This window comes from Xenopus tropicalis, chromosome 10, assembly GCF_000004195.4.
Source record: "Xenopus tropicalis strain Nigerian chromosome 10, UCB_Xtro_10.0, whole genome shotgun sequence".
NCBI classification, from domain to species: Eukaryota; Metazoa; Chordata; class Amphibia; order Anura; family Pipidae; genus Xenopus; species Xenopus tropicalis.
Genome location: NC_030686.2, coordinates 49206873 through 49233923, shown reverse-complemented (window position 1 = coordinate 49233923; position 27051 = coordinate 49206873). Strand labels below are relative to the sequence as shown.

The 27051-nt window shown below is 45.0% G+C and overlaps 2 protein-coding genes across 2 annotated transcripts; both read left to right on the top strand.

The window, feature by feature from the left end:
• Nucleotides 1-444: 444 nt before the first annotated feature.
• Nucleotides 445-13557, top strand: cdrt1 (CMT1A duplicated region transcript 1). Its single transcript, XM_002937021.4, has 13 exons — nucleotides 445-1130; nucleotides 2568-2750; nucleotides 3191-3318; nucleotides 4450-4572; nucleotides 4720-4829; nucleotides 5636-5839; nucleotides 6799-6920; nucleotides 7033-7181; nucleotides 9156-9298; nucleotides 9415-9573; nucleotides 10400-10692; nucleotides 11382-11582; nucleotides 12577-13557. The coding sequence occupies exons 1-13, from the start codon at nucleotides 602-604 to the stop codon at nucleotides 13428-13430; spliced, it is 3198 nt and encodes a 1065-aa protein (XP_002937067.3). The 5' UTR covers nucleotides 445-601; the 3' UTR covers nucleotides 13431-13557.
• Nucleotides 13558-17411: 3854 nt separating this feature from the next.
• tvp23b (trans-golgi network vesicle protein 23 homolog B (S. cerevisiae)) lies at nucleotides 17412-23249 on the top strand. The gene is made up of 7 exons (NM_001005091.1): nucleotides 17412-17460; nucleotides 18551-18633; nucleotides 18779-18920; nucleotides 19711-19800; nucleotides 20005-20133; nucleotides 22291-22419; nucleotides 22824-23249. The coding sequence occupies exons 1-7, from the start codon at nucleotides 17449-17451 to the stop codon at nucleotides 22854-22856; spliced, it is 618 nt and encodes a 205-aa protein (NP_001005091.1). The 5' UTR covers nucleotides 17412-17448; the 3' UTR covers nucleotides 22857-23249.
• Nucleotides 23250-27051: the final 3802 nt, after the last annotated feature.

Sequence of the window (27051 nt, the reverse complement as noted above, 5' to 3'; positions counted from 1 at the left end):
ATACGTACTAAACTTTATTCTTCTATCTATAAAACTTCCTTGTTCCCATACAGAAATAGGGAATGACCATGAAATAGGCCAAATAGTTAGAAGCAAGAGAGCCCACTGACACCTGGGCCCACCGGGAGTTTTCCTGGTATCCTGGTGGGCCAGTCCGACACTGCTTGTGCAATCCACTGCCTGGTTGCTAAGGTAAACAAGGCCCTAGCAACCAGATAGCTGCTGAAATTCCAAACAAGGAGTTGCTGATCTAAAAGCTGAATAACTAAAAAACAAAAAAAACCACAAAAAAATGAAGACCAATTGCAAATTTAAATGAATATCAATATCTATATCATAGTAAAAGTTAATTTTAAGGCGAACAACCCCTTTAACATTGCCTAAAACTCTATTGCACTTTAGCTGGGCAGAAGAGAGAAGTGCCAGCCTACTCACATACTTACAGCAGCTCTCGGGGGAGTGTGCCTGTTGTACAATACTTATGGTAGCTGCTTTATCTCCTTGGAGCCCACAACAATAGAGGGAAAGATTTGTACAAACACCAATGGCTGGGACTGTTGCTTGGGACTGTGATTCCCCCCCACCCAGTGACATGGGCTAAATGAAACAGCACAGGATCATGGGAATGATGGAAGTGTGTGAGTACAGGCTGCTCAGTAGCCCGGTCCTACGCTGTGCCAAGGTGCCAATGTGCCAGCGCTGTGAGACTTGCCTGCTGAGTAGGAGACATGCCCAGACCAAGGAATGGCTAGGGAGAGCCAGCGACGCCTCCCACAGGAGATTCCTCTTTGGGGTAATTAGGAGGCTGCAGAGCCTGGAACTGCTGCAATACCTAGAGAAGGTGCTGCGGCCAACATTGGGCAAGGACTTCACCTACAGCCGCTCCCGTATAAACCCCAGCCTCAGGCAGGACCTGGGCACCTCCGGCTCCGACAGGGCGCTAAACAGGCGACTTCTGCTGCAATTTATGCTGGAGACTTGGGAATGGCTCAAGCACGCCCCCTACTGGAGCAAAGCAAATTACACACTGCTGCTGCTACAAATGTGCCCCCCAAATCTAGTGCACAGTGCTGCCAATCTGATCCACGTGCTCATCATGCAGGAGATGCACCCCCATACTAGGAAGGCAGGTAAGAGAGCCCCTCACTTTCCTACCCTTGGCACGTAATCATGTGGCGTTCTTTGGCGAAGATTTTTTTGACCACGCCTGTTTTTATGACCACACCCCCTAAATATCACTCCCATTTTACAAAATTTGGCAGGTTATGTAAAGTCTGAACACATTTCTGGGGGTTTTGGGTCTTGTTTTATGTGTTATTACCGTTTTGCTAATGAAGGTGAAATTGCCCTTTGAGCTGCGAGTTACATTTGTAGGGGCTGAGTATTCTGGGCTCTGCCAAAAGCCACTTATCTAATTACGTTTGAGAAACATTGTATCTTTGTTGGGGTTCAGTGCAGGAGATTAAAGGGATATGAGGGACTTTTCAGTAAGAATCCGGGACTATAGGCTGAGCTGTTAAAATCAGGACTGTCCCATGACAATTGGGACAGTTGAGAGGTATGAGAATAGGCCTAGGCATTCCCAAATAGCCCCCCCCCAGCCCAATAAATAGTGACTGCCTATGGCATCTTACAGCAGCCCCTCTGGCATTCCCAGTACCCAGAGGCACAAACAGCCCCCCCCAGCCCAATAAATAGTGACTGTCTGTGGCACCTTACAGCCCCCCTGGCATTCCCAGTACCCAGAGGCACAAACAGCCCCCCCAGCCCAATAAATAGTGACTGCCTATGGCATCTTACAGCAGCCCCTCTGGCATTCCCAGTACCCAGAGGCACAAACAGCCCCCCCAGCCCAATAAATAGTGACTGTCTGTGGCACCTTACAGCCCCCCTGGCATTCCCAGTACCCAGAGGCACAAACAGCCCCCCCAGCCCAATAAATAGTGACTGTCTGTGGCACCTTACAGCCCCCCTGGCATTCCCAGTACCCAGAGGCACAAACAGCCCCCCAGCCCAATAAATAGTGACTGTCTGTGGCACCTTACAGCCCCCCTGGCATTCCCAGTACCCAGAGGCACAAACAGCCCCCCCCAGCCCAATAAATAGTGACTGTCTGTGGCACCTTACAGCCCCCCTGGCATTCCCAGTACCCAGAGGCACAAACAGCCCCCCAGCCCAATAAATAGTGACTGTCTGTGGCACCTCACAGCCCCCCCGGCATTCCCAGTACCCAGAGGCACAAACAGCCCCCCCCCCAGCCCAATAAATAGTGACTGTCTGTGGCACCTTACAGCCCCCCTGGCATTCCCAGTACCCAGAGGCACAAACAGCCCCCCCCAGCCCAATAAATAGTGACTGTCTGTGGCACCTTACAGCCCCCCTGGCATTCCCAGTACCCAGAGGAATAAACAGCCCCCCCAGCCCAATAAATAGTGACTGCCTATGGCATCTTACAGCAGCCCCTCTGGCATTAGCCAGAAGCCACAGATTGCCAATCCAGGTCTTAGTTTGCCTTAGAATAGCACTCACTTCACCATATTGTTTCTCTTCCTTCCTCCTAATGGCAGTGACGCCTATGGGCCACTCTAGGGCAACGGGGCAAGATGGAACGCAAGGACCGGATCAAGCTGTATCCTCAGATGACCCCTCCATCATGATGGTGCCGACGTCATTTAAGTCAACATCGGGAGTCAGTTTGTACAAAGACTTCATCTGCTGCCTGCCTGTCCATCTGTCCAAGCGCATCCTCGGTATAGTGATACTGCTTACCTATAGTATCTGTGGCCCATACAAGCAATGCTTCATTTGTATTGTTATAATATACAGTTTGTTCATTTACTTAAATAAGGATAAATTATATCCTTATAAATGATGCTTAGTGATGTCATCAGTTATAATCAGAGCTTAGTGATGTCCTTTCTGTCACATGACTCACTAAAACTTGTATATTATAATAAATAAAGTACCCCCTGTTGTAAAATGAGGATATTAGAAGTCACTTTGGAGTTCCATGACCTTGTATATAGTCATGGAACGCCTCAGTGACTTATAATATATTTTTACAATAGGGGGTACTTTATTCACTGTATGTATGTGTGTGTGTGTGTGTGTAGCCAAGAAAGCCTGATATTGAAGCCTGAAATAGAGATGATCTCTGTGCATTAATTGTGTGTATTTATTGCCCCCACAGGGTTCCTAAATAAGAAGTCCCTATTCAGTTGCCTGTTTGTATCCCAGTACTGGTACTATCTAATTAAAGAAACCCTGCAGGATCTAGATGCTGAACGATTAGTGCGGAATGAAGCCATGATCCTACAGGTAATTATCTCTCTGGCTTAGGCACTGACGGTACATACTGCCGGATTTATCCATCCACATCTCGTTAGCAATTCACTTTCAGGAGCCTTTGGTTATCTCATGTGAAACTATCCCACGTGAAATATAAAGGACCAGTAAAACAACATATAAAATCCTTACCTTCTGGCCCCTGGAATGATTTCAGGCCCTACCTGGTTTCAGGTGGTCCGGTTGCAACTTGTCAGAGAGTTTTCCTGTTACCCTAATGGGCTATCAGTCAGGATTTTGTGGATAAGTTTTGCCATCTAGTGGCCATTGTGAAGCATTGCAATTATATAGGAAAAATATACAGAAGACTTAAAGGGGTTGTTCACCTTCAGGTTAACTTTTATGTTATAGAATGTTCTATTCTAACTTTTCAATTGGTCTTTATTTTTTATTTGTTATAGTTTTTTTAGTTATTTGCCTTTCTCTTCTGACTCTTTCTGTCTTTCAAATGGGGGCCACTGACCCCGGCAGCCAAACCCTATTGCTCTGTGAATCTACAATTGTTATTTTAACGTTTTATTACTTATCTATCTATTTAGGCCCTCCTCAGTTTATATTCCTGACTCTCTCTCAAACCGCTGCCTGGTTGCTAGGTTAAACTGGACCCTAGCAACCAGTTTGCTGCTGAAATTCCAAACATTAGAGCTGCTGAACAAAATCTAAACCTGCAAATAATGAAACATGAAGACCAACTGCAAATTGTCCCAGAATAGCAGTCTCTCCATCATACCAAAAGTTAATTTAAAGGTGAACTACCCGTTTATGTGTAGCAATGACGATAATGACCCCTTTAAATGGCTTCCCTATATATAAGTATTCCTTATCTACAAATAACTGCCCCGTTAAGGTTAAAGCCATATGGAGCTACTAGTAGCAGCTACTTGTCGTGGCTACTAAAACAGACAATGCTGATCATTTACTGATAACCATCTCTACGTGTGTTTTAGCAGAGGCAATTCTCAGTATGGTCTATGGCAGGGGATTTTTTGGTGTTTAGTAGCTGTGAAAAAGTATCTGCTACTAGTAGCCCAGTGTGTCTTCACCCTAAGACTTGCCAAACTCTAACTGGGAACCTACTTTAACTAAGTTGTATTTCATGAGCAGGGTACGTCCTACAAAGGTGTGAGTATCTCCTATGCCAAAATTCGAAGTGTTCCAGTCCCAAAAGTTGGTGAGGGTGGAAATACCATTAATGCCGTGGAGAGGAAGTTCTACCAGGAAACAAAGGTAGGTTGAGCCAATAAATCTCAGTGTATTGTGTATGGCCCCGCCCCATGTGTGACAATGACCCAATCCCTTGCAGAGGGAGGAGTCATACCTGCAATCAGGGTGGTGATGATGTGCATCTAATTGCATGAACGTTATTTTCCCCAGACCGGAGAGAGCCTAGAAGCAGCTTATATTGATACTGAGACAACCTCGGTCCCCTTGGAAGAGAGAAACCTTTTCTGTGGCTCATACAATGTTCTCATACTAACGGGACAGTGAGTAGAACTCCCTTAATTAGTTAATTGGTATCTCATTGTATCGGTAGGTTCCCTGGTTTTGCTTGTGCAGGTTATTACAGTATAGATATGTTATAATGTGTCTACAGTTGTTTCTAGTCGTTCATTTTATGTGACAACTATTCAAGTTAACTTTTATTATGTTATAGAACTGCCTATTCAAGCAACTTTTCAATTGGTCTTCATTATTTATTTTTTATATATTTTGAATTATTTGGCTTCTTATTCCAACTGCTTTCAAATGGGGGTCACTGACCCCGAGAGCCAAACCCTATTGCTCTGTGAGGCTCCAGTTTTATTGTTATTGTTACTTTTTATAACTTGTTTTTCTATTCAGCCCCTCCCCTATTCATATACCCAGGGTCAGACTGGGGGGTGCAGGGCCCACCGGCCGCGTCCGCTAACCCCCCCCGCCGCAGGGGCCCCCCTAACCCCCCGCAGGGTCCCCTACCCGTTGTCCTCCCCTGAGCGCTAGTAAATTTAACACATCAGGGTAGGAACGGTCGGGCAGAGGGAGCACCAGCAAGGGTCGGATCTGGGTTGCCGGGGCCCACCGGGATTTTTCCCGGTGTCCCGGCAGCCCAGTCCGACCCTGTATATACCAGCCTCTCCAAACTGCAGAGCTGCTGAACAAAAAGTGAAATAACTAAAAAAAACTACAAATAATTAAAAATGAAGACCAATTGCAAATTATCTCATAATATTACTCTCTTCTACATCATACTAAAAGTTAACTCAAAAGTGAACAAATAATGATACAAAGTGACTTACGTTTTTCCCCACAGAGGAGATCACCACAGAGTGATCCACTTTGATGGAGGGCGGCTCGTTGCCGTTGGCTCAGTCGACCGCAAGGTGAAGCTGTTCGACCTGGTGGAGATGAAGCAAGTGCCCCCACTGATTCATGGGCATGCTGGGAGCATCCGGCGAGTCTTCCTCTGTGAGGAGAGAGGATTTCTGTTCAGCGGGGGGTTTGACTTAAGCATCAGGTAAACAGATCCAGTCTGGCTTTATTGCAGATAAATGTAATTCAGTGTATCCGAGCCCCAAATCATGATTGGGCAATCAGTAGCCCCTGTAGCATACTAGGTAGCCTCCAGGTCCAGCAAACATAATTGGGAAATAAACCTAGTTCTGTATTATAGGGGTTGTTCACCTTTAAATTAACTTTTAACATGAGGCAATTTGCAATTGGTTTTTATGTTTTGTGGTTTTTCCGTTATTTAACTTGTTATTTTCTGCAGCTCTCCAGTTTGGAATTTCAGCAGCTGTCTGGTTGCTAGGGTTTTGTTTACCTTAGCAAACAGGCAGTGGATTAAATGAAAGACTAGTATATGAATAGGAGAGGGGCTGAATAGTAAGATAAGTAATAAAAAGTAACAATATTGTGCACAGAGTAATAGTTTTTGGCTGTCGGGGTCGGCGACCCCCATTTGAAAGCTGGAAAAATATAGAAGTAGAAGGCAAATAGTAAGTGAAACCTGTAAAAAAAAAAGACCAACTGCAAAGTTGATTGGAATAGGACATTCTATAACATACTAAAAGTTAATGTAAAGGTGAAGTTCCCCTTTAATAAGAGTCTGAAGCAACCCATAAGGGAAAGCTTTACTAATGTAAGTGGATGTTACATTGAACTGAACATTATTATTATTATTTATATAGCGCCATCAATTTACGCAGCGCTTTACAGAATAGAGGGGTACAAAAACCGTAACAGTTAACATGTACATATAAACAATTCATAAAAATGGTTTGCATTGACCATAATCCTATAAAACTGGGGTGCCCCTCAAAGCCAAAGCAATGTTTACGTTTAGCCATAAGCACCCATACTGAGCCCCTACATGGGTGCTGTAGCCTTGCTAATAAAGGGTCGGCCTGCTAACCTTTAATTGCAAAGGGGCCTTGATCCCATTAAGCAGAAATCTTTCTGTTTGCCGCTGTGCAGGCAGTGGGCCGTGGAGTCGGGGGTGTGTATGAGAATCTTTCATGGCCACATGAAGACCATCACCAGTCTGGATGTAGAAGAAGATCTGTTGGTTTCTGGTGCTAAAGACTGCCATGTTAAAGGTCAGCCGCACGGTTATTATAGCCATAACATAGTGTACTATAGCCATGGCGGGGGGGGGAGTCATGGGTTTAATATAAATGTAATGTGCCTATGTGCTTCTCTCTGTACCAGTGTGGAATATACCTACAGGCAAGTGCCTGCGCACCTTTAAGCACAAGGATCCCGTTCTGTGTGTGAGAATAAAGGAGCGCTACGTGGTGAGCGGCTGTGAGAAAGGCCTCGTCAAACTGTGGCATATGGACTCCGCTACACTCATCAAGGTATCTCTATCAAGCAGGGCAAGCAGACTTTAGGGTACATTTTACTTTGAACCCAGATAGAAGTGCCTCCCCCTATGCCCCCATTATGAACACAGTGCTGCCTGTACTTGATATCAACTAAGATATAATTACCCCTTATTGGGGCAGAACAGTCCTATTGGGTTTATTTCATGGTTAAATGATTCCCTTTTCTCTGTAATAATAAAACAGTACCTGTACTTGATCCCAACTAAGATATAATTACCCCTTATTGGGGCAGAACAGCCCTATTGGGTTTATTTCATGGTTAAATGATTCCCTTTTCTCTGTAATAATAAAACAGTACCTGTACTTGATCCCAACTAAGCTATAATTACCCCTTATTGGGGCAGAACAGCCCTATTGGGTTTATTTCATGGTTAAATGATTCCCTTTTCTCTGTAATAATAAAACAGTACCTGTACTTGATCCCACCTAAGATATAATTACCCCTTATTGGGGCAGAACAGCCCTATTGGGTTTATTTAATGGTTAAATGATTCCCTTTTCTCTGTAATAATAAAACAGTACCTGTACTTGATCCCAACTAAGATATAATTACCCCTTATTGGGGCAGAACAGCCCTATTGGGTTTATTTCATGGTTAAATGATTCCCTTTTCTCTGTAATAATAAAACAGTACCTGTACTTGATCCCAACTAAGATATAATTACCCCTTATTGGGGCAGAACAGCCCTATTGGGTGTATTTAATGGTTAAATGATTCCCTTTTCTCTGTAATAATAAAACAGTACCTGTACTTGATCCCAACTAAGATATAATTACCCCTTATTGGGGCAGAACAGCCCTATTGGGTTTATTTAATGGTTAAAGGATTCCCTTTTCTCTGTAATAATAAAACAGTACCTGTACTTGATCCCACCTAAGATATAATTACCCCTTATTGGGGCAGAACAGCCCTATTGGGTTTATTTAATGGTTAAATGATTCCCTTTTCTCTGTAATAATAAAACAGTACCTGTACTTGATCCCAACTAAGATATAATTACCCCTTATTGGGGCAGAACAGCCCTATTGGGTTTATTTCATGGTTAAATGATTCCCTTTTCTCTGTAATAATAAAACAGTACCTGTACTTGATCCCAACTAAGATATAATTACCCCTTATTGGGGCAGAACAGCCCTATTGGGTGTATTTAATGGTTAAATGATTCCCTTTTCTCTGTAATAATAAAACAGTACCTGTACTTGATCCCAACTAAGATATAATTACCCCTTATTGGGGCAGAACAGCCCTATTGGGTTTATTTCATGGTTAAATGATTCCCTTTTCTCTGTAATAATAAAACAGTACCTGTACTTGATCCCAACTAAGATATAATTACCCCTTATTGGGGCAGAACAGCCCTATTGGGTTTATTTAATGGTTAAAGGATTCCCTTTTCTCTGTAATAATAAAACAGTACCTGTACTTGATCCCAATAAAGATATAATTGCCCCTTATTGGGGCAGAACAGCCCTATTGGGTTTATTTAATGGTTAAATGATTCCCTTTTCTCTGTAATAATAAAACAGTACCTGTACTTGATCCCAATAAAGATATAATTACCCCTTATTGGAGAAGAACAGCCCTATTGGGTTTATTTAATGTTTAAGGGCGAAGACACATGGGGTGATTAGTCATGGTGACTAATTCGTGGGACGAAAGTGCACGCGCGATTTGTCGCAATAACGCGATTAAGCTCTATGGGCGGTAAGTTGCCGCGACTGAATTAATTAAAAGTCATGGTGGCTAATCGCCCCATGTGTCTTTGCCCTAAATGATGTTTAGCAGACTTGTATGGAGATCCAAATTATGGAAAGACCCCTTATCTGGAAAACCCCAGGTCCCGAACATTCTGGATAACAGGTCCCAACAGGTACTTGAAATGCCAGGGCCTATTTTGAATCCCAGTCCTGACAAACTCTTCACTTTCCGTTATTCTATTGGACAAGACTCTGACAGGTCACAGTGGCCCAATAAAATGCCTTTCCTTCGACCAATGGCATCTGATATCCGGAAGTGCTGATGGCTACGCTATCGCCTGGAGCATGATGGGAAACTTTCAAAAACGTCTTTGCACTTTCAGGCACCCAAAGTAAGATTTTTTTCCTTAACTAAATCAGATCCCAATTAGGCAGACAAGAAACACTCAATTCTAAGGCAAAAATATTCCCCATAAATGAAAACAAAGCATGTTTTTTCCCGTTGCAGGGAGGTGCTGTGCATGGAATTCCTCTACCTCAGAGTCATCACAGGGTGCGCTGACGGCAAAATCCGGGTGTTTAATTTCCTGAATGGAGATTGTCTAAGAGTAATGAGGGCCAATAGCCGAGCGGATCCGGTGATGTCATTATGTATAAGAGATAACAGGTAGGGGGCGCTATTGCATTATAGGAGTACTCTCTGGCAGCAAGGGAGTCCAGACAGCTTGGTAGATAGGCTTGTTACTTGGACCCCCCAGCAGCCAATCAGCAGAACAATGGGAAGGGAGCAAGATAGCAGCTCCCAGTAGGTATCAGAATAGCACTCAATAGTAAGAAATCCAAGTCCGGCTTGGGACTCCTCCAGTTACATGGGAGTAGAAGAAACAATAGGTTAGCTGAAAGCAGTTCTAATGTGTAGCGCTGGCTGAAAGCTCAGACTCAGGCACACTTTACTGCTGCGCTGCAAGTTGGAGTGATATCCCCCCCCCCTCACCCCCAGCAGCCAATCAGCAGAACAATGGGAAGGGAGCAAGATAGCAGCTCCCAGTAGGTATCAGAATAGCACTCAATAGTAAGAAATCCAAGTCCGGCTTGGGACTCCTCCAGTTACATGGGAGTAGAAGAAACAATAGTTTAGCTGAAAGCAGTTCTAATGTGTAGCGCTGGCTGAAAGCTCAGACTCAGGCACACTTTACTGCTGCGCTGCAAGTTGGAGTGATATCCCCCCCCCCTCACCCCCAGCAGCCAATCAGCAGAACAATGGGAAGGGAGCAAGATAGCAGCTCCCAGTAGGTATCAGAATAGCACTCAATAGTAAGAAATCCAAGTCCGGCTTGGGACTCCTCCAGTTACATGGGAGTAGGAGAAACAATAGGTTAGCTGAAAGCAGTTCTAATGTGTCGCGCTGGCTGAAACTCTTTTACGTGTTAACTTTTCTTCATAATGAAATAACACAATGTAAGTGAGACCTTTTGGTGCTCGGCTCCTTGCAGAATGGTCATCAATACGCCAGCCAGTATCATGATTTTCCAGTTTGAAGAGGTTTCGTGGGATTACTCGCAGGCATCTGAGCGAGTCGATGTTCTGAAAGAAAGAGACAAGTTTAAGTCGGCTCCTCTCAGGGTCCGGCCGTACAGCTACGTGCGGGCACAGAGGATGAAGCGGGTGGGATCAAGCAATGTAAAGATGTACCAACAGCAGGAAGAAGAAGTAAATAGGGAGGGCACCAGTAGGCTGTCCCACCATGCCAGGAGCCTGTCAGCAAAGAGTATGAAGAGAGCCCAAGGTAACTATTAGACTAATAACCCATAATAAAGACATTTCAGATACCCCCTTTCCCCCTCTCTTCTTCTTCTCCCCCTCCCATCAAAATTCGCTACCCCTCCCTTCACAATTCTCTCCCCCACCCAACTCTGTGTAATCTAAGCTACCAGCAGCCAGATCTACAGCACGGAAGCTACTGAGAATAAGCTAAAATGGCAGCTGCTATTTTAAACAAACAGAGGGAGCTTCTAGGGTTGTTTACTCAGGTATGCTAAAGCTTTCTGCAGAATAAATATAGGGTTCTAATGTGGCTAATCTATTGTATATTGCAGAGTCACCCACTGTGACCTACAGCACTTATATTTGCCTACTTGTGTCTGTAAATTACCCTCCCTTATAGATTGTAAGCTCTACGGGGCAGGGACCTCCATCCTCTTGTGTCTTTGACTCTTATCTTATTGCAACTATATCTTGTATTTATTTGTATTTATTGTTATACTCTGTATTTATCTATTATTATCTTAATAACCCCCTGTTTGTATTAATGTATTCTACTGTACAGCGCTGCGTACATAAGTAGCACTTTATAAATACATACATACCTACATAGGCAGTAGAATGCCAAAATGCCTTTCCTTCTTTTTTAAAAGTAATGTTTGGTAAATGACCAAGTACCGCACACCACTGATTATCCATCTTATCATTGTAAAGATCTGCACCAGGAATCTCTGAAGCCGGTAACTTGGCCCGAACTGAGGAATTTCCGCAGAAGCTTTGCCTACATTGATCTGCAGCCTGAGTTCTATAAGAAGTCTCCTTCAGCCAGCTGGCCCCGTACGGCCCCCAGAGGCAGCCCAGAGCCAATCAGCAGGGAAAGCACAGCAACCGAGCTGAAAGCAAGGGATGATTCAGGTACTACAGGAACATTCACTTCTTTATAGAACCAGAACCCCCCCTGCCGCCCTAGGCTACAGCCTAAAGGTCCCCATACACGTTAAGATTTGCTCACTTGGCGAGGTCGCCAAGCGAGCGGATCTTCACCCGATATCCCCACCTACGGGTGGGTGATATCAGGGAGCGTGTAGGCTAATTTGATTGTTTGGCCCTGGGGCCAAACAATCAAATTATATTGGCGGCAATGGGGCAGTTGGTTCAGGGACCACATCAACGAGCCGATGCGGTCCCCGATCCAACTGAATTTTCTAACCTGGCCGATCAATATCTGCCCAATTTCAGGCCAGATATCGGTTGGGCAGGCCCCTCGTTTCTGCCCCTACACGGGCCGATAAGCTGCCGAATCAGTCCAAAGGACCAATATCGGCAGCTACAATTGGCCCGTGTATGGGGACCTTTACACTCCATTGCCATTAGTTTAGAGGTCTTACCTTCGTTAAATGGGCCAGAGCAGAACATCAAGATGACAATTTATAGCATAGACCTACTGGGTTCAGGCCTCTTTTACAGTCCAGTCTTTACAAATATATGAAATCATGGCCATGAAGAGTCACTCTCCTATAACTCCGTAGATACACAAGACAGTAAATAAGCATCACATATTTCCCTATTAGAACTTCCGGTGGAGTCCCACTTTTCAGTATTTGGGGCCAGCCCCCCACAGTTTGGGCACTACTGCCTTACAGAGAGAGATTTAATAAACATGTAGGATCCCTATTGGGTTTATTCAATATTTAAATGATTTTTAGCAGATTTAGGTTATGGAGATCCAAATTATGGAAAGATCCCTTATCCGGAAAACCCCAGGTCCCAAGCATTCTAGATAACAGGTCCCATACCTGTACTAAAAGATGATATAAAGGGAAACAACCACTTTAATTCACAATTCTGCATCAGATAAAATAAAACTGAAAAGCTGTAACCTATTCTGTTGATTTTTTTATTGGTTTAGATGCTGAATCTGGATATGGTTCCCCTGGGCGCAAGTCCGCCCTCTCCGTAAGTGAGAGCGCAACTCTGGAGCGCATAAGAAAACGCGGACCTCACTCTGCGATGAACCCCGACCAAATACTTCTTAAAGTCGGCGCCATGAACTACACGCAGAGGTCGGACCAACTTGCATGGAATGGCGAATACAATGCAATGGTAAGGGACGCTTGGGGTCCTCAAATGTCCCCCCAGGAGCCCCAGAAAAGATTCTCCGACTCCCAACTAAAGGAAAGGCGGAAAGACAATGCAGTCACGCGTTTGGAGCGGATAGAATCTTCTGCAGAGATAAAAACCACAGTCACTCCGTTTGAGCTGAGAAAGCTGAGCCTCAAGCTGAAGGAGTCCCTTCATGGCTCGGAGACCCCGTCGTCTATTCCGCCTCCCGTTTTACTACGTGCACAAACCAGTTTGAATAGGAAGAAACGCGTCGCGCTCCCCCGGAGGACAGCTTCCGCCGTGGAAAGCGGAGTAAAGCAGATCGGAAAGTACACAAGCTGCGAGTCCATACAGCCGGTGAAAATGGTGATGGGCCAACGTGAGAGACCGCCCCAGAGGAAGAGAGCTCCCGAGAGAGCCGTGACTGTTAATCCCTACAGAGAGAAGAGTGGCTTCCAGCTCCTCACAGTGCAGCAGATGAAGGAATACGAGGCTGAGAAGGTGGCTCAGTACCAGACGGCGGAGGCCCACGTACAGGCCAATAGGGACCAGGAGAGCAGGAAAGCGTGGCTCAGGAAAATCAAAGGGAAAAATATTGATCATTTTACCAAAGAAGGAAAAATTGCAGCTCCGGAGCTTGGACCCAATGTTTTTCTTTGATTAAAAGCAATTATTATTATAAACCCTGTGTGTGAGGATAAGGTTGTCTGTTTTTCTAAGAATCTCTTACTTTCTGTGTGTACAGCAAAAGGATATTTTAATAAATAAACAACAAAAGATGAATGCCCGTACAGTTATTATGTACCTTATTACTCTCATTCTCAGAATGTGGCCAATATGGCTGCCGGATACAGACAGATGGAAAAAGGTAAAAGAAGAAAACAATTCAACAACTATAAAAAAAAAAATATATAAATAGCAGCTCCCAGTAGGTATCAGAATAGCACTCAATAGTAAGAAATCCAAGTCCGGCTTGGGACTCCTCCAGTTACATGGGAGTAGGAGAAACAATAGGTTAGCTGAAAGCAGTTCTAATATGTAGCGCTGGCTCTTTCTGAAAGCTCAGACTCAGTCACACTTTACTGCTGCGCTGCAAGTTGGAGTGATATCCCCCCCCTCCCCCCCAGCAGCCGATCAGCAGAACAATGGGAAGGGAGCAAGATAGCAGCTCCCAGTAGGTATCAGAATAGCACTCAATAGTAAGAAATCCAAGTCCGGCTTGGGACTCCTCCAGTTAAAAAAAAGGTTAAATGGCAGAGGGAATTATTTGCTGTGTAACAGTATCATTTAGAAATAAATAGCACACCATAAAAATCATGACAGTGTCCCTTTAACTTGAAGGTTAACAGCCCTTTAAGAAGATGGTCTACTGTAACTATTTGTTACAGTAGAACAAGAAAATTAAAATTTGATGCAGTTGGACAAGATGATGATAGCTGACAAAGGCGACAATGATGAAGAAAGCAGGACAAGATACAGACAGTAGGTCAAGATGGGGACAGTAGGGCAAGATGGAGACAGTAGGACAAGATGGGGACAGTAGGGCAAGATGGAGACAGTAGGGAAAGATGGAGACAGTAGGGCAAGATGGGGACAGTAGGGCAAGATGGTGACAGTAGGACAAGATGGGGACAGTAGGGCAAGATGGAGACAGTAGGGCAAGATGGAGACAGTAGGGCAAGATGGAGACAGTAGGGCAAGATGGGGACAGTAGGGCAAGATGGAGACAGTAGGGCAAGATGGAGACAGTAGGGCAAGATGGGGACAGTAGGGCAAGATGGAAACATTAGGGCAAGATGGGGACAGTAGGGCAAGATGGAAACAGTAGGGTAAGATGGAGAAAGTAGGGTAAGATGCAGACAGTAGGGCAAGATGGAGACAGTAGGGCAAGATGCAGACAGTAGGGCAAGATGCAGACAGTAGGGCAAGATGGAGACAGTAGGGCAAGATGGATACAGTAGGCAGGGGTGGGCCAAGCTGACCGGGCGCCCTAGGCAACCCGGTCGGCCACTCCCCCCCCCCCGAACGGCGCATGCGCGCCAAAGCACAAGGGGGGTGGGGGAGAGGTGCGGGGGGCGCGATCCGAACGGTCATTGCCTCCACCGCTAATGATAAGCGGCGGGGGCAATGACAGAGGAAGAAGACTAGGGGTAGGCAGGAGAGGCTGCCTGGCGCCCCCCAATCATTGCGCCCTAGGCAGCTGCCTCTTCTGCCTACCCCTAGTTCCGGCCCTGACAGTAGGGCAAGAATCTAACACTTTTATTAGTGTTGCCTAACCTTCAGTTCTTGTTATATGACAACCCCCAGCACACACCCACAGGCAGCTGAAAATTGTGGGAGTCAAACAACAGCAGAAGAGCTGAAATTTGAGGGTCGTGTATTATATTATATAAAATAGTATCCAGTCACAAGGATTTTTTTATTTTACAGCGAAAAGTCCCCCCCTGAAGCAGTTAGGCAGGGTTTGTATAGACATAAAAGGTTGAACTTGACGGACATGTCTTTTTTCAACCTTTCTACATTAATAACCAGTGCCGCCTCAGGGCTCCTAGCTGCCTGCGCTCTCTGCTATAGAAGAGCCGAACCTCTGATGTAAAAATTGAAATTTCGATTCATAGTTACCAGGAGCAGCTTTAGCGCAATAGCGCTCTCTGCACTAGATGGTCAAAATTCCGATTTACAAATTGAAATTTCAGCTCTTTAAGTGACCAGGTGCCGCTTTTTGCCGCCTCTGGTAACTTGTCAGGCGCTAACACCTCAACTCACCTCATGGAAGCAGCACCCCGGTTAATAACATACCTCCCAACTGGCCTGATTTTGGCGGGACAGTCCCTCTTGTGACAGCTCAACCCGCAGTCCCGGATTCTTAAGTCCCTCATTTCCCTTTGATCTCCTGCACCGAAGCTAAAAAAGATACAAATTTAATTAATAGTAGCTTTTGGCTGAGAGCCCAGAAATCTTAACAAGCGTTTCCTGCACTTATATACAGTGTTTCTCACATTTAATTAAATAAGTGGCTTTTGGCAGAGAGCCCAGAAAGGTAAAAAGCCCCCCCTGCACTGAGATACAAGTGTAACTAATAAGCTAAACAGGTCTCTTGGGGGAACTGAGACTCGCAGCTTAAAGGGCAATTTCAGCAAAACTGTAATAACACATAAAAACCCAAAACCCCCACAAATGGGTTCAACCTTTAAATAACCTGCAAAATGGGAGTGATATTTAGGGGGTGTGGTTGCAAAAATGGGCCCGCAGCATTTATTTTTATCCCTCTTTCAGTTTTCAAAATGTTGGGAGGTATGCCTTAAGCTGGCCATACACGCACCGGTAATATCGTACGGAACCTGGTTTCATTCGATATTTGCTGCGTGTATGGCAAGTCGGCGAGTTGACAGATATCGCAGGAGGCTGCTGATATCGGTCGACTCGCCGATCAGGCGGGTTAAAAGATTTTGATCGGGCGCCATAAAAGGCGCCTGAGCAAAATCTGCTGTCAGGGCTGAATCGACAGAAGGAGGTAGAAATCCTATTGTTTCTAACTCATCTGCCGTTTCAGCCCTGAACGTTAGTGGCCGATTGAACGATCTTTCGTGCAACCAAATCGCCTAGTGTGTGGCCACCTTAAAGGCCCCCAGGGCCAAACGATCAGATTATTTTTTTTTAAAGTTACTTGCTACCCGATATCGCCCACCCATAGGTGGTAGATCCAGGGGCGCTTCTGCCATGAGGCGAGTTGAGAAACTCGCCTCAGGCGGCAGAAGCGCCCCAGTCACAAGGGGCGGCAAAAAGCCGCTCCTGGTAACTTTAAGAGCCGAATTTCCGTTTTTTAAACCGCTAGCGATCAGACCACCCCCGGACCCGCTCCTGCGCTGGAGAGGTAAGCGCTGGAGAGGTAAGCGCTGGGGAGCGGCATCCAGGAGCCGCCTCAGGCGGCAAGAGGGGCCCAAACGCCCCTGGGTAGATCTTATAGTGTATGGGGACCTTAAGAGCAGTTTCTCAAAAGCAAAAAATGATCTGCACACTCAAAGAAAGTAAATACAAAAGAAAAACTTTGGGGCTTTATTTTCTATGATTTTGTAACTAATACATTTTTCTTTTGTATTTACTTTCTGAGTTTGCAGATCATTTTTTGCTTTTGTGATTATTTTTGGAGTTTCCCCAGTGTTCTGCACCTTCTATTATTATTGTTGTTTGAGGAGGTGAGCACTCTGGCATTTTGTAATACTAACACCAGTTTCTCAACTCTCCCCATGGAAGCAGCACCCCCGTTAATAACACAAATTCTGCTCTGTACGGCCATATAAATACTAAAGGCGCCATTACTACTTGCCCCTACAGTTATATAAGTAGAGTTCTGTCTGTACATGAGCATTAGGTACCACAGTATCAGCCAACTGCAGTATTATTACCTTTGGGGCTAATTACTGGCGTTAATAAGTGAGCCCTTTACTATTTCTGACTGAAACCAATGTGCCTAATAAGGCAGAAAGCGATGGGGAATATCCCCTTAGCCCATAATCACTGGCAGAACCGGCGACGGACCAACCAGGGCCGAGACTGAATCTCCCGCTTTTTTTCTCATACGCGCATGCGCAGACGGAAACGGAGACAGCCAGCGAGTCCCGGAAGTAGCTGCGTGTCCCGGAAGTGAGCTGGTGAAGATTCCGGAAGAAGGGAGAGAATGCTGCGGCAGGTGAGGGGGCTCCTTCTGCTTGGCAATGCTGATCTACACACAGAAGCACACACGCATTCACCTATAGTACTGCACCGGCGGGGTTATATGGCAGCTAGGGATTTGCCTCAGGGGCCACGGTTGCGTTGCTAGGGGGTTACTAAGGCAATGCTTATATCAGGAATGCTTCTCTTTTACCTGGCAGGGGATGCTGGGAGTTGTAGTTCTGTAAGAAGCTGCTCGCAACTTAGCTTTCCCTTGTTACTGTAACATTGGGTAAGGGAAGCTCTGGCCCTAGAGATGTTGTTTAACTAAAACTCCCAGCACCCCACTTACAGTAGGGGGAGAAGCAGAGCCTGGCACAGCTTGGCTCACAATCGCCTAAAGGGACTCCTATAGCAACACCTGGGCAGTAACCATAGCAACCAGCCAGCTGCAGGTCGAACAATGAAGGGGAATCATTTGATTGGTTGCAGCCCAGGTGCAGATTATCCCAGATTAACCCCCCCCCCTCTTATATCATAACCCCCAGTAAGCCCCTCCCACCTCATATTTAGTAGTGGGGTTGGGGGCGGGGCTCTCTATTTAGACTGTTGGGTACATAAAGGGCACTAGGGGTTATTAACCTTTGAGTTTTAGTATGATGTAGAGAGTGATATTCTTAAACCATTTGCAGTTGGTCTTCTTTGTATATTGTAGTTTTTGAATTAATTCACATGTTCAGAAGCTCTCCTGTTATCTGGTTGCTAGGGTCCAAGTTACCTTAGCAACCAGGGAGTGGTTTAAATGAGAGACTGATTTATGAATAGGGGAGGGGCTGAATAGAAAGATAAGGAATAAAAAGTAACAATAACAATAAAACTGGAGCCTCACAGAGCAATAGGGTTTGGCTGCCGGGGTCAGTGACCCCCATTTGAAAGCTGCAAAGAGGCAGAAGAAGAAGGCAAATAATTCAAAAACAATCAAAAATAAAGAAGACCAATTGAAAGGCTGTTTAGAATTGGCCATCCCATAACATACTAAAAGTTACAGTATAGATGACCCACGCGGTGCTCGGTGCCAGCTCTGACCCGTCACTGGCCGCTGTTTGATGCCCCCCTTGTTGTTACAGGACAGCAATGACGAGACAGAAGACGTTTCCCTGTTTGATGCTGAAGACGAAGGAACTAGGGCTGCAAAGAAGAAGAAGATAAGGTACCTGTCTGTGCTGCCCCAAGTGGGGCAAACTGCCCCTTAGGGCATAAGGGATGCAGCTGGTACCCTGTGTCTATGGTTGTGTTACCCCTGGGGCATTGCTACCTGTCTGTACTCACAGTTACACATATTGTGTTTATTTCAGGCACCCCATCGCTTCCTTCTTCCATCTGTTTTTTCGGATCAGCGCAGTCCTGGTGTACATGCTCTCTGGGTTTAGCAGCAGTTTCATTGCCTGCATGGTGACCATCATATTACTCTTGTCCTGTGACTTCTGGGTTGTGAAGGTAAGAACCTCATTCCCATATTTTAGACCTGTAAAAGTATTTGAGCCCCCTAAGTTTGCCCATAGCCCGTACAGAGAGATCCCATAAAACTATGGCACATAGGGATTCCCCTGTACTAAGCACAATTCAGCAGGAACAGCCCCCTAAGTTTGCCCATAGCCTGTACAGAGAGATACCATAAAACTATGGCACATAGGGATTCCCCTGTACTAAGCACAATTCAGCAGGAACAACCCCCTAAGTTTGCCCATAGCCTGTACAGAGAGATACCATAAAACTATGGCACATAGGGATTCCCCTGTACTAAGCACAATTCAGCAGGAACAACCCCCTAAGTTTGCCCATAGCCTATACAGAGAGATACCATAAAACTATGGCACATAGGGATTCCCCTGTACTAAGCACAATTCAGCAGGAACAGCCCCCTAACTTTAGTCATAGCCTGTACAGAGAGATACCATAAAACTATGGCACATAGGGATTCCCCTGTACTAAGCACAATTCAGCAGGAACAGCCCCCTAAGTTTGCTCATAGCCTGTACAGAGAGATACCATAAAACTATGGCACATAGGGATTCCCCTGTACTAAGCCCAATTCAGCAGGAACAGCCCCCATAAGTTTGCCCATAGCCTGTACAGAGAGATACCATAAAACTATGGCACATAGGGATTCCCCTGTACTAAGCCCAATTCAGCAGGAACAGCCCCCATAAGTTTGCCCATAGCCTGTACAGAGAGATACATTGTACACTGGGTTGCACTTCAGGTTATGGTACTTGTGTCTCTGCAGAACATAACAGGGAGGCTGATGGTGGGCCTGCGGTGGTGGAACCAGGTGGATGATGACGGGAAGAGTCATTGGGTGTATGAATCCAGGAAGGTAGGCATTCTTACCAGGGGAACAAGCACACATCCACTGACTCCGCGGGGGTGTAAATGGACCCTTGTTGGGGGTGCAGTTGGGCGTGGCTAAGGTATATATTGATACATCTGGCGCACACAGACTTGCACTGCCTGCCTTTGGGAATAGTGGGATTATACCCCTCATATGTATCTATGTGAGTTATAACTGCACTTTTTCCAGGCAGCTCAAGGAAAGAAATCCAACTCCGAAGCAGAATCCCGAATCTTCTGGTTGGGGCTCATCTCCTGCCCCATCATTTGGGTCATCTTCGCCTTCAGCTCCCTCTTATCCTTCAACTTGAAATGGCTGGTAAGCGCCAAAGCTTTATTATAGGGAGGCGCCGATATATAGTCCCCATACTGATATTATTATTAGTGAGGGGCAGATATATAGTCCCCATACTGATATTATTATTATTAGTGAGGGGCAGATATATAGTCCCCATACTGATATTATTATTATTAGTGAGGGGCAGATATATAGTTCCCATACTGATATTATTATTATTAGTGAGGGGCAGATATATAGTCCCCATACTGATATTATTATTAGTGAGGGGCAGATATATAGTCCCCATACTGATATTATTATTAGTGAGGGGCAGATATATAGTTCCCATACTGATATTATTATTATTAGTGAGGGGCAGACATATAGTTCCCATACTGATGTAATTATTATTAGTGAGGGGCAGATATATAGTCCCCATACTGATATTATTATTAGTGAGGGGCAGATATATAGTCCCCATACTGATATTATTATTATTAGTGAGGGGCAGATATATAGTCCCCATACTGATATTATTATTATTAGTGAGGGGCAGATATATAGTTCCCATACTGATATTATTATTATTAGTGAGGGGCAGATATATAGTTCCCATACTGATATTATTATTAGTGAGGGGCAGATATATAGTTCCCATACTGATGTTATTATTAGTGAGGGGCAGATATATAGTTCCCATACTGATGTTATTATTAGTGAGGGGCAGATATATAGTTCCCATACTGATATTATTATTATTAGTGAGGGGCAGATATATAGTTCCCATACTGATGTTATTATTAGTGAGGGGCAGATATATAGTTCCCATACTGATGTTATTATTAGTGAGGGGCAGATATATAGTCCCCATACTGATATTATTATTATTAGTGAGGGGCAGATATATAGTTCCCATACTGATGTTATTATTAGTGAGGGGCAGATATATAGTTCCCATACTGATGTTATTATTATTAGTGAGGGGCAGATATATAGTTCCCATACTGATGTTATTATTAGTGAGGGGCAGATATATAGTTCCCATACTGATGTTATTATTAGTGAGGGGCAGATATATAGTCCCCATACTGATATTATTATTATTAGTGAGGGGCAGATATATAGTTCCCATACTGATGTTATTATTAGTGAGGGGCAGATATATAGTTCCCATACTGATATTATTATTATTAGTGAGGGGCAGATATATAGTTCCCATACTGATGTTATTATTAGTGAGGGGCAGATATATAGTTCCCATACTGATGTTATTATTAGTGAGGGGCAGATATATAGTCCCCATACTGATATTATATTAGTGAGGGGCAGATATATAGTCCCATACTGATATTATTATTAGTGAGGGGATATAGTCCCATATATTATTAGTGGGGGCAGTATATAGTCCCCATTACTGATATTATTATAGTGAGGGGCAGATATATAGTCCCATACTGATATTATTATTAGTGAAGGGCAGATATATAGTCCCCATACTGATATTATTATTAGTGAGGGAGGTGAGGGGCAGATATATAGTCCCCATACTGATATTATTATTATTAGTGAGGGCAGATATATAGTTCCCATACTGATATTATTATTATTAGTGAGGGGCAGATATATAGTTCCCATACTGGTATTATTATTATTAGTGAGGGGCAGATATATAGTTCCCATACTGATATTATTATTATTAGTGAGGGGCAGATATATAGTTCCCATACTGATATTATTATTATTAGTGAGGGGCAGATATATAGTTCCCATACTGATATTATTATTATTAGTGAGGGGCAGATATATAGTTCCCATACTGATATTATTATTATTAGTGAGGGGCAGATATATAGTTCCCATACTGATATTATTATTATTAGTGAGGGGCAGATATATAGTTCCCATACTGATATTATTATTATTAGTGAGGGGCAGATATATAGTTCCCATACTGATGTTATTATTAGTGAGGGGCAGATATATAGTTCCCATACTGATGTAATTATTATTAGTGAGGGGCAGATATATAGTTCCCATACTGATATTATTATTATTAGTGAGGGGCAGATATATAGTTCCCATACTGATGTTATTATTAGTGAGGGGCAGATATATAGTTCCCAGGGTGTCGGTTATGAGGGGGTGGATCCAGCTTATGTATTTGGGCAGATGAATGAATTGTTTTTTCCCCTCTAGGCTGTAGTTATCATGGGGGTAACACTGCAGGGGGCAAATCTGTATGGATATATCAAGTGCAAAGTTGGAAGTCGCAAGAATCTCGGCAGCATCGCTACCAATTACTTCGGCACCCAGTTCCTCAGACAGGTAAGAACTGGTGTAAGTTAGTGGGAAAGGCCAAGCTATTAAAGGGAAAGTAACACCAATAAATGAAAGTGTATAAAAGTAATTAGAATATAATATACTGTTGCTCTGCACTGGTACAACTTTGCTACAGAAACCCTACTAGAGTGGATTCGTTCCATCCCTACCCACAATGCTCAGGACCTGGGGTTTTCTGGATAAAGGATCTTACTAAAAAAAAACAAACAAAAGGTAAATTATATAATTAATAAAGAGTCTATGGGAGATAGCATTCCAATATGTCGGAGCTTTAGTTCCCCTTTAATAGATGTCTTGGCTAGAGAGACATCTTCTCACACTCACTATTAAAGCCGCAGTAACATTAATAGGCAGCGGCATTTAGTGACTCCATTTTCTGTGTATTTCAGACCTTTTCCAGAGAGAACCCAGCAGAATCTTGAACCCCGTTCCCTACCCGGATTTTTCGCTGACAAATAATTGGGGATGAGAATTTTTGAGCAAAACGGAGATCTGAAATCTTCCTATTAATTTGTTTTTTTTTCTGCTGCTTTTTCTGATTGCAGTTTGTAAGGTTCATACTGGGGGGGGGTGGGGGTGTTGGACAAACCACGGACAATGAGGGGGACCCGGCCTACTCCTGTGTGATGGGCCGAAAAGAAATTAACACTAATCTGCTGCCCCGGCCTTAATAAGTCACTGGGAACATTTCATCTGCTAAAAGCACAACTTCTGTTATGTCTTTGTTCCTTGGCGCGGCGTGTAAATATGTATTTATGGGTACAGGGGGTGCAACACTTCATTATGGAGAGTGGGAAATAAAGGCTATTTCCTCATCTTTTCTGCATAACTGTCATTCTTTCATAGTCTGATTTTCAATCTCTAGGGATGTTTTGAGCCAAGAAAATTCCTTCTCTGTATATTTGTATTTATACATATGGGTAGGAGGTGCCATAGTGTTTCCCTTAGACAGTACAGTATGGGGGTACAGCTTATTGTGTGCCCAGAACATTCCCTCTCTGTATATTTGTATTTATACATATGGGTAGGGAGTGCCATAGTGTTTCCCTTAGACAGTACAGTATGGGGGTACAGCTTATTGTGTGCCCAGAACATTCCTTCTCTGTATATTTGTATTTATACATATGGGTAGGGGGTGCCATAGTGTTTCCCTTAGACAGTACAGTATGGGGGTACAGCTTATTGTGTGCCCAGAACATTCCTTCTCTGTATATTTGTATTTATACATATGGGTAGGGGGTGCCATAGTGTTTCCCTTAGACAGTACAGTATGGGGGTACAGCTTATTGTGTGCCCAGAACATTCCTTCTCTGTATATTTGTATTTATACATATGGGTAGGAGGTGCCATAGTGTTTCCCTTAGACAGTACAGTATGGGGGTACAGCTTATTGTGTGCCCAGAACATTCCTTCTCTGTATATTTGTATTTATACATATGGGTGGGAGGTGCCATAGTGTTTCCCTTAGACAGTACAGTATGGGGGTACAGCTTATTGTGTGCCCAGAACATTCCCTCTCTGTATATTTGTATTTATACATATGGGTAGGGGGTGCCATAGTGTTTCCCTTAGACAGTACAGTATGGGGGTACAGCTTATTGTGTGCCCAGAACATTCCTTCTCTGTATATTTGTATTTATACATATGGGTAGGAGGTGCCATAGTGTTTCCCTTAGACAGTACAGTATGGGGGTACAGCTTATTGTGTGCCCAGAACATTCCTTCTCTGTATATTTGTATTTATACATATGGGTAGGAGGTGCCATAGTGTTTCCCTTAGACAGTACAGTATGGGGGTACAGCTTATTGTGTGCCCAGAACATTCCCTCTCTGTATATTTGTATTTATACATATGGGTAGGGGGTGCCATAGTGTTTCCCTTAGACAGTACAGTATGGGGGTACAGCTTATTGTGTGCCCAGAACATTCCTTCTCTGTATATTTGTATTTATACATATGGGTAGGAGGTGCCATAGTGTTTCCCTTAGACAGTACAGTATGGGGGTACAGCTTATTGTGTGCCCAGAACATTCCTTCTCTGTATATTTGTATTTATACATATGGGTAGGAGGTGCCATAGTGTTTCCCTTAGACAGTACAGTATGGGGGTACAGCTTATTGTGTGCCCAGAACATTCCTTCTCTGTATATTTGTATTTATACATATGGGTAGGAGGTGCCATAGTGTTTCCCTTAGACAGTACAGTATGGGGGTACAGCTTATTGTGTGCCCAGAACATTCCTTCTCTGTATATTTGTATTTATACATATGGGTAGGGGGTGCCATAGTGTTTCCCTTAGACAGTACAGTATGGGGGTACAGCTTATTGTGTGCCCAGAACATTCCTTCTCTGTATATTTGTATTTATACATATGGGAGGGAGGTGCCATAGTGTTTCCCTTAGACAGTACAGTATGGGGGTACAGCTTATTGTGTGCCCAGAACATTCCTTCTCTGTATATTTGTATTTATACATATGGGTGGGAGGTGCCATAGTGCAGTGGGAGGGAGGGAACACATTGCCCACACACTGTTTATCCCGGGAGGAAGTGCTTTGTGCCAGTAATATGAGGCCGCAGCCATGACAGGAATGTTGCCTCAGACCGCAGGCAGGAAGCCGAGGATGAGGAGTGGAATTTACTCTGACAGAGGCTTTACCTCTCCGTGTGCAACGGGACAGCGCCCCCCCAGCCCTACAGGCCCCATTGCTGCACATACTGTGTATATCATGTATGTACCGTAGCCCTTTGCCATTTAACCCCAAATATGCTGTTAGACTGAAGCCTGTAGTTAGAACAAACCGCAACTGTGCCGAGTCACTGATCCAGCAGGAAAGCCTAAGCGTAATGGCGGCTTGGGTGTTAGAGCCATGTAACCCCCCGGGGGGCACTGCTCTTAAACGACATATAAAACCCCACAAAAAATGTAATTAGTTTACAGCCTCTTTGAAACATTTAAATACCCGCCCCTCTGGGTATTAAAAGGTTAATAGTAAGGCTGCAGCATTCCCTTCATCACTTGGGATTCCTTCTCCTCCTCTGTCCCAATCACCCCCCTCCCTCAGGAATTTACTGTGGCTGTTGGCTACTGGGCATGCTCAGTTGTACTCAGGCCAGGTCACTAAACACGCCCTCTGGCCTAGCAGCCAATAAAGAGATGGCATCGCAGTCTAGGCAGCGAGAGTTGGCAGTGTGGGTGTAGGGTTCCTGTTGGGCTGAGTTACAGTAGTCTGTGTGGGATATGATGAGGGCACGGATGGGAATTTTGTCCAGCTGTTGCGTGAGGAAGGGTCGGATATTGGAAATGTCACTAAAGTGGAAGTGACATAATTTAGGCATGCGGGGGGGAGGAGTTGGACAAGAAGGTATGGAGTGGGGGGGGGAAGAAGGGGAAGAAATGAAGAGGAGGGATGGAGGAAGAGTACAAAGCATGGCATGCTGGTAGAAGAGGAGTGTTTGGTTGCAGGACTGAGGCCAGGTATCAGCCAAGGCCTACTGCCCAGTTTGTCCTGCCTCAGTCCATCTACAGAACCACAGGATGTAAAGGGTCCAGTAAAAAGTCTTTCCCCCTTTTCTCACAGATGCAAACATACCCTGTAGAGTTTATCCTGATCCTCTGTCCCATCTGGCAGCAAGGCACTAGTGTGGCACTAACACGGCTCTAGCACGGCTCCTACATGGCACTAACACGGCTCTAGCACGGCCCCTACATGGCACTAACACGGCCCTTACACACGGCTCTAGCATGGCACTAACACGGCTCTAGCACGGCCCCTACATGGCACTAACACAGCTCTAGTATGGCCCCTACATGGCACTAGCATGGCTCTAGCACAGCCCTTCATGGCCCCTACATGGCACTAACACTGCCCTTGCACAGTACTTGCACAGCTCTAGCACGGCCCCCTACATGGCACTAGCATGGCTCCTACATGGCACTAGCATGGCTCCAGAATGGCCCGTACATGGCTCTAGCACGGCATTAGCACGGCCCCTGCATGGCACTAGCACGGCCCCCGCATGGCACTAGCACGGCCCCCGCATGGCACTAGCACGGCCCCCGCATGGCACTAGCACGGCCCCCGCATGGCACTAGCACGGCCCCCGCATGGCACTAGCACGGCCCCCGCATGGCACTAGCACGGCCCCCGCATGGCACTAGCACGGCCCCCGCATGGCACTAGCACGGCCCCCGCATGGTCCCTACATGGCTCTAGCATGGCTCCAGCATGGTCCCTACATGGCTCCAGCATGGCTCCTACATGGCTCCAGCATGGCTCCTACATGGCACTAGCATGGCTCCAGCATGGTCCCTACATGGCTCTAGCATGGCTCCTACATGGCACTAGCATGGCTCCTACATGGCACTAGCATGGCTCCTACATGGCACTAGCATGGCTCCAGCATGGTCCCTACATGGCTCTAGCACGGCATTAGCATGGCCCCTACACACGACTCTAGCACGGCCCTTACACAGCACTAATCATTCTTTTAGCAAGGCACTAGTGTGGCACTAACACGGCTCTAGCACGGCCCCTACATGGCACTAACACGGCCCTTACACACGGCTCTAGCATGGCACTAACACGGCTCTAGCACGGCCCCTACATGGCACTAA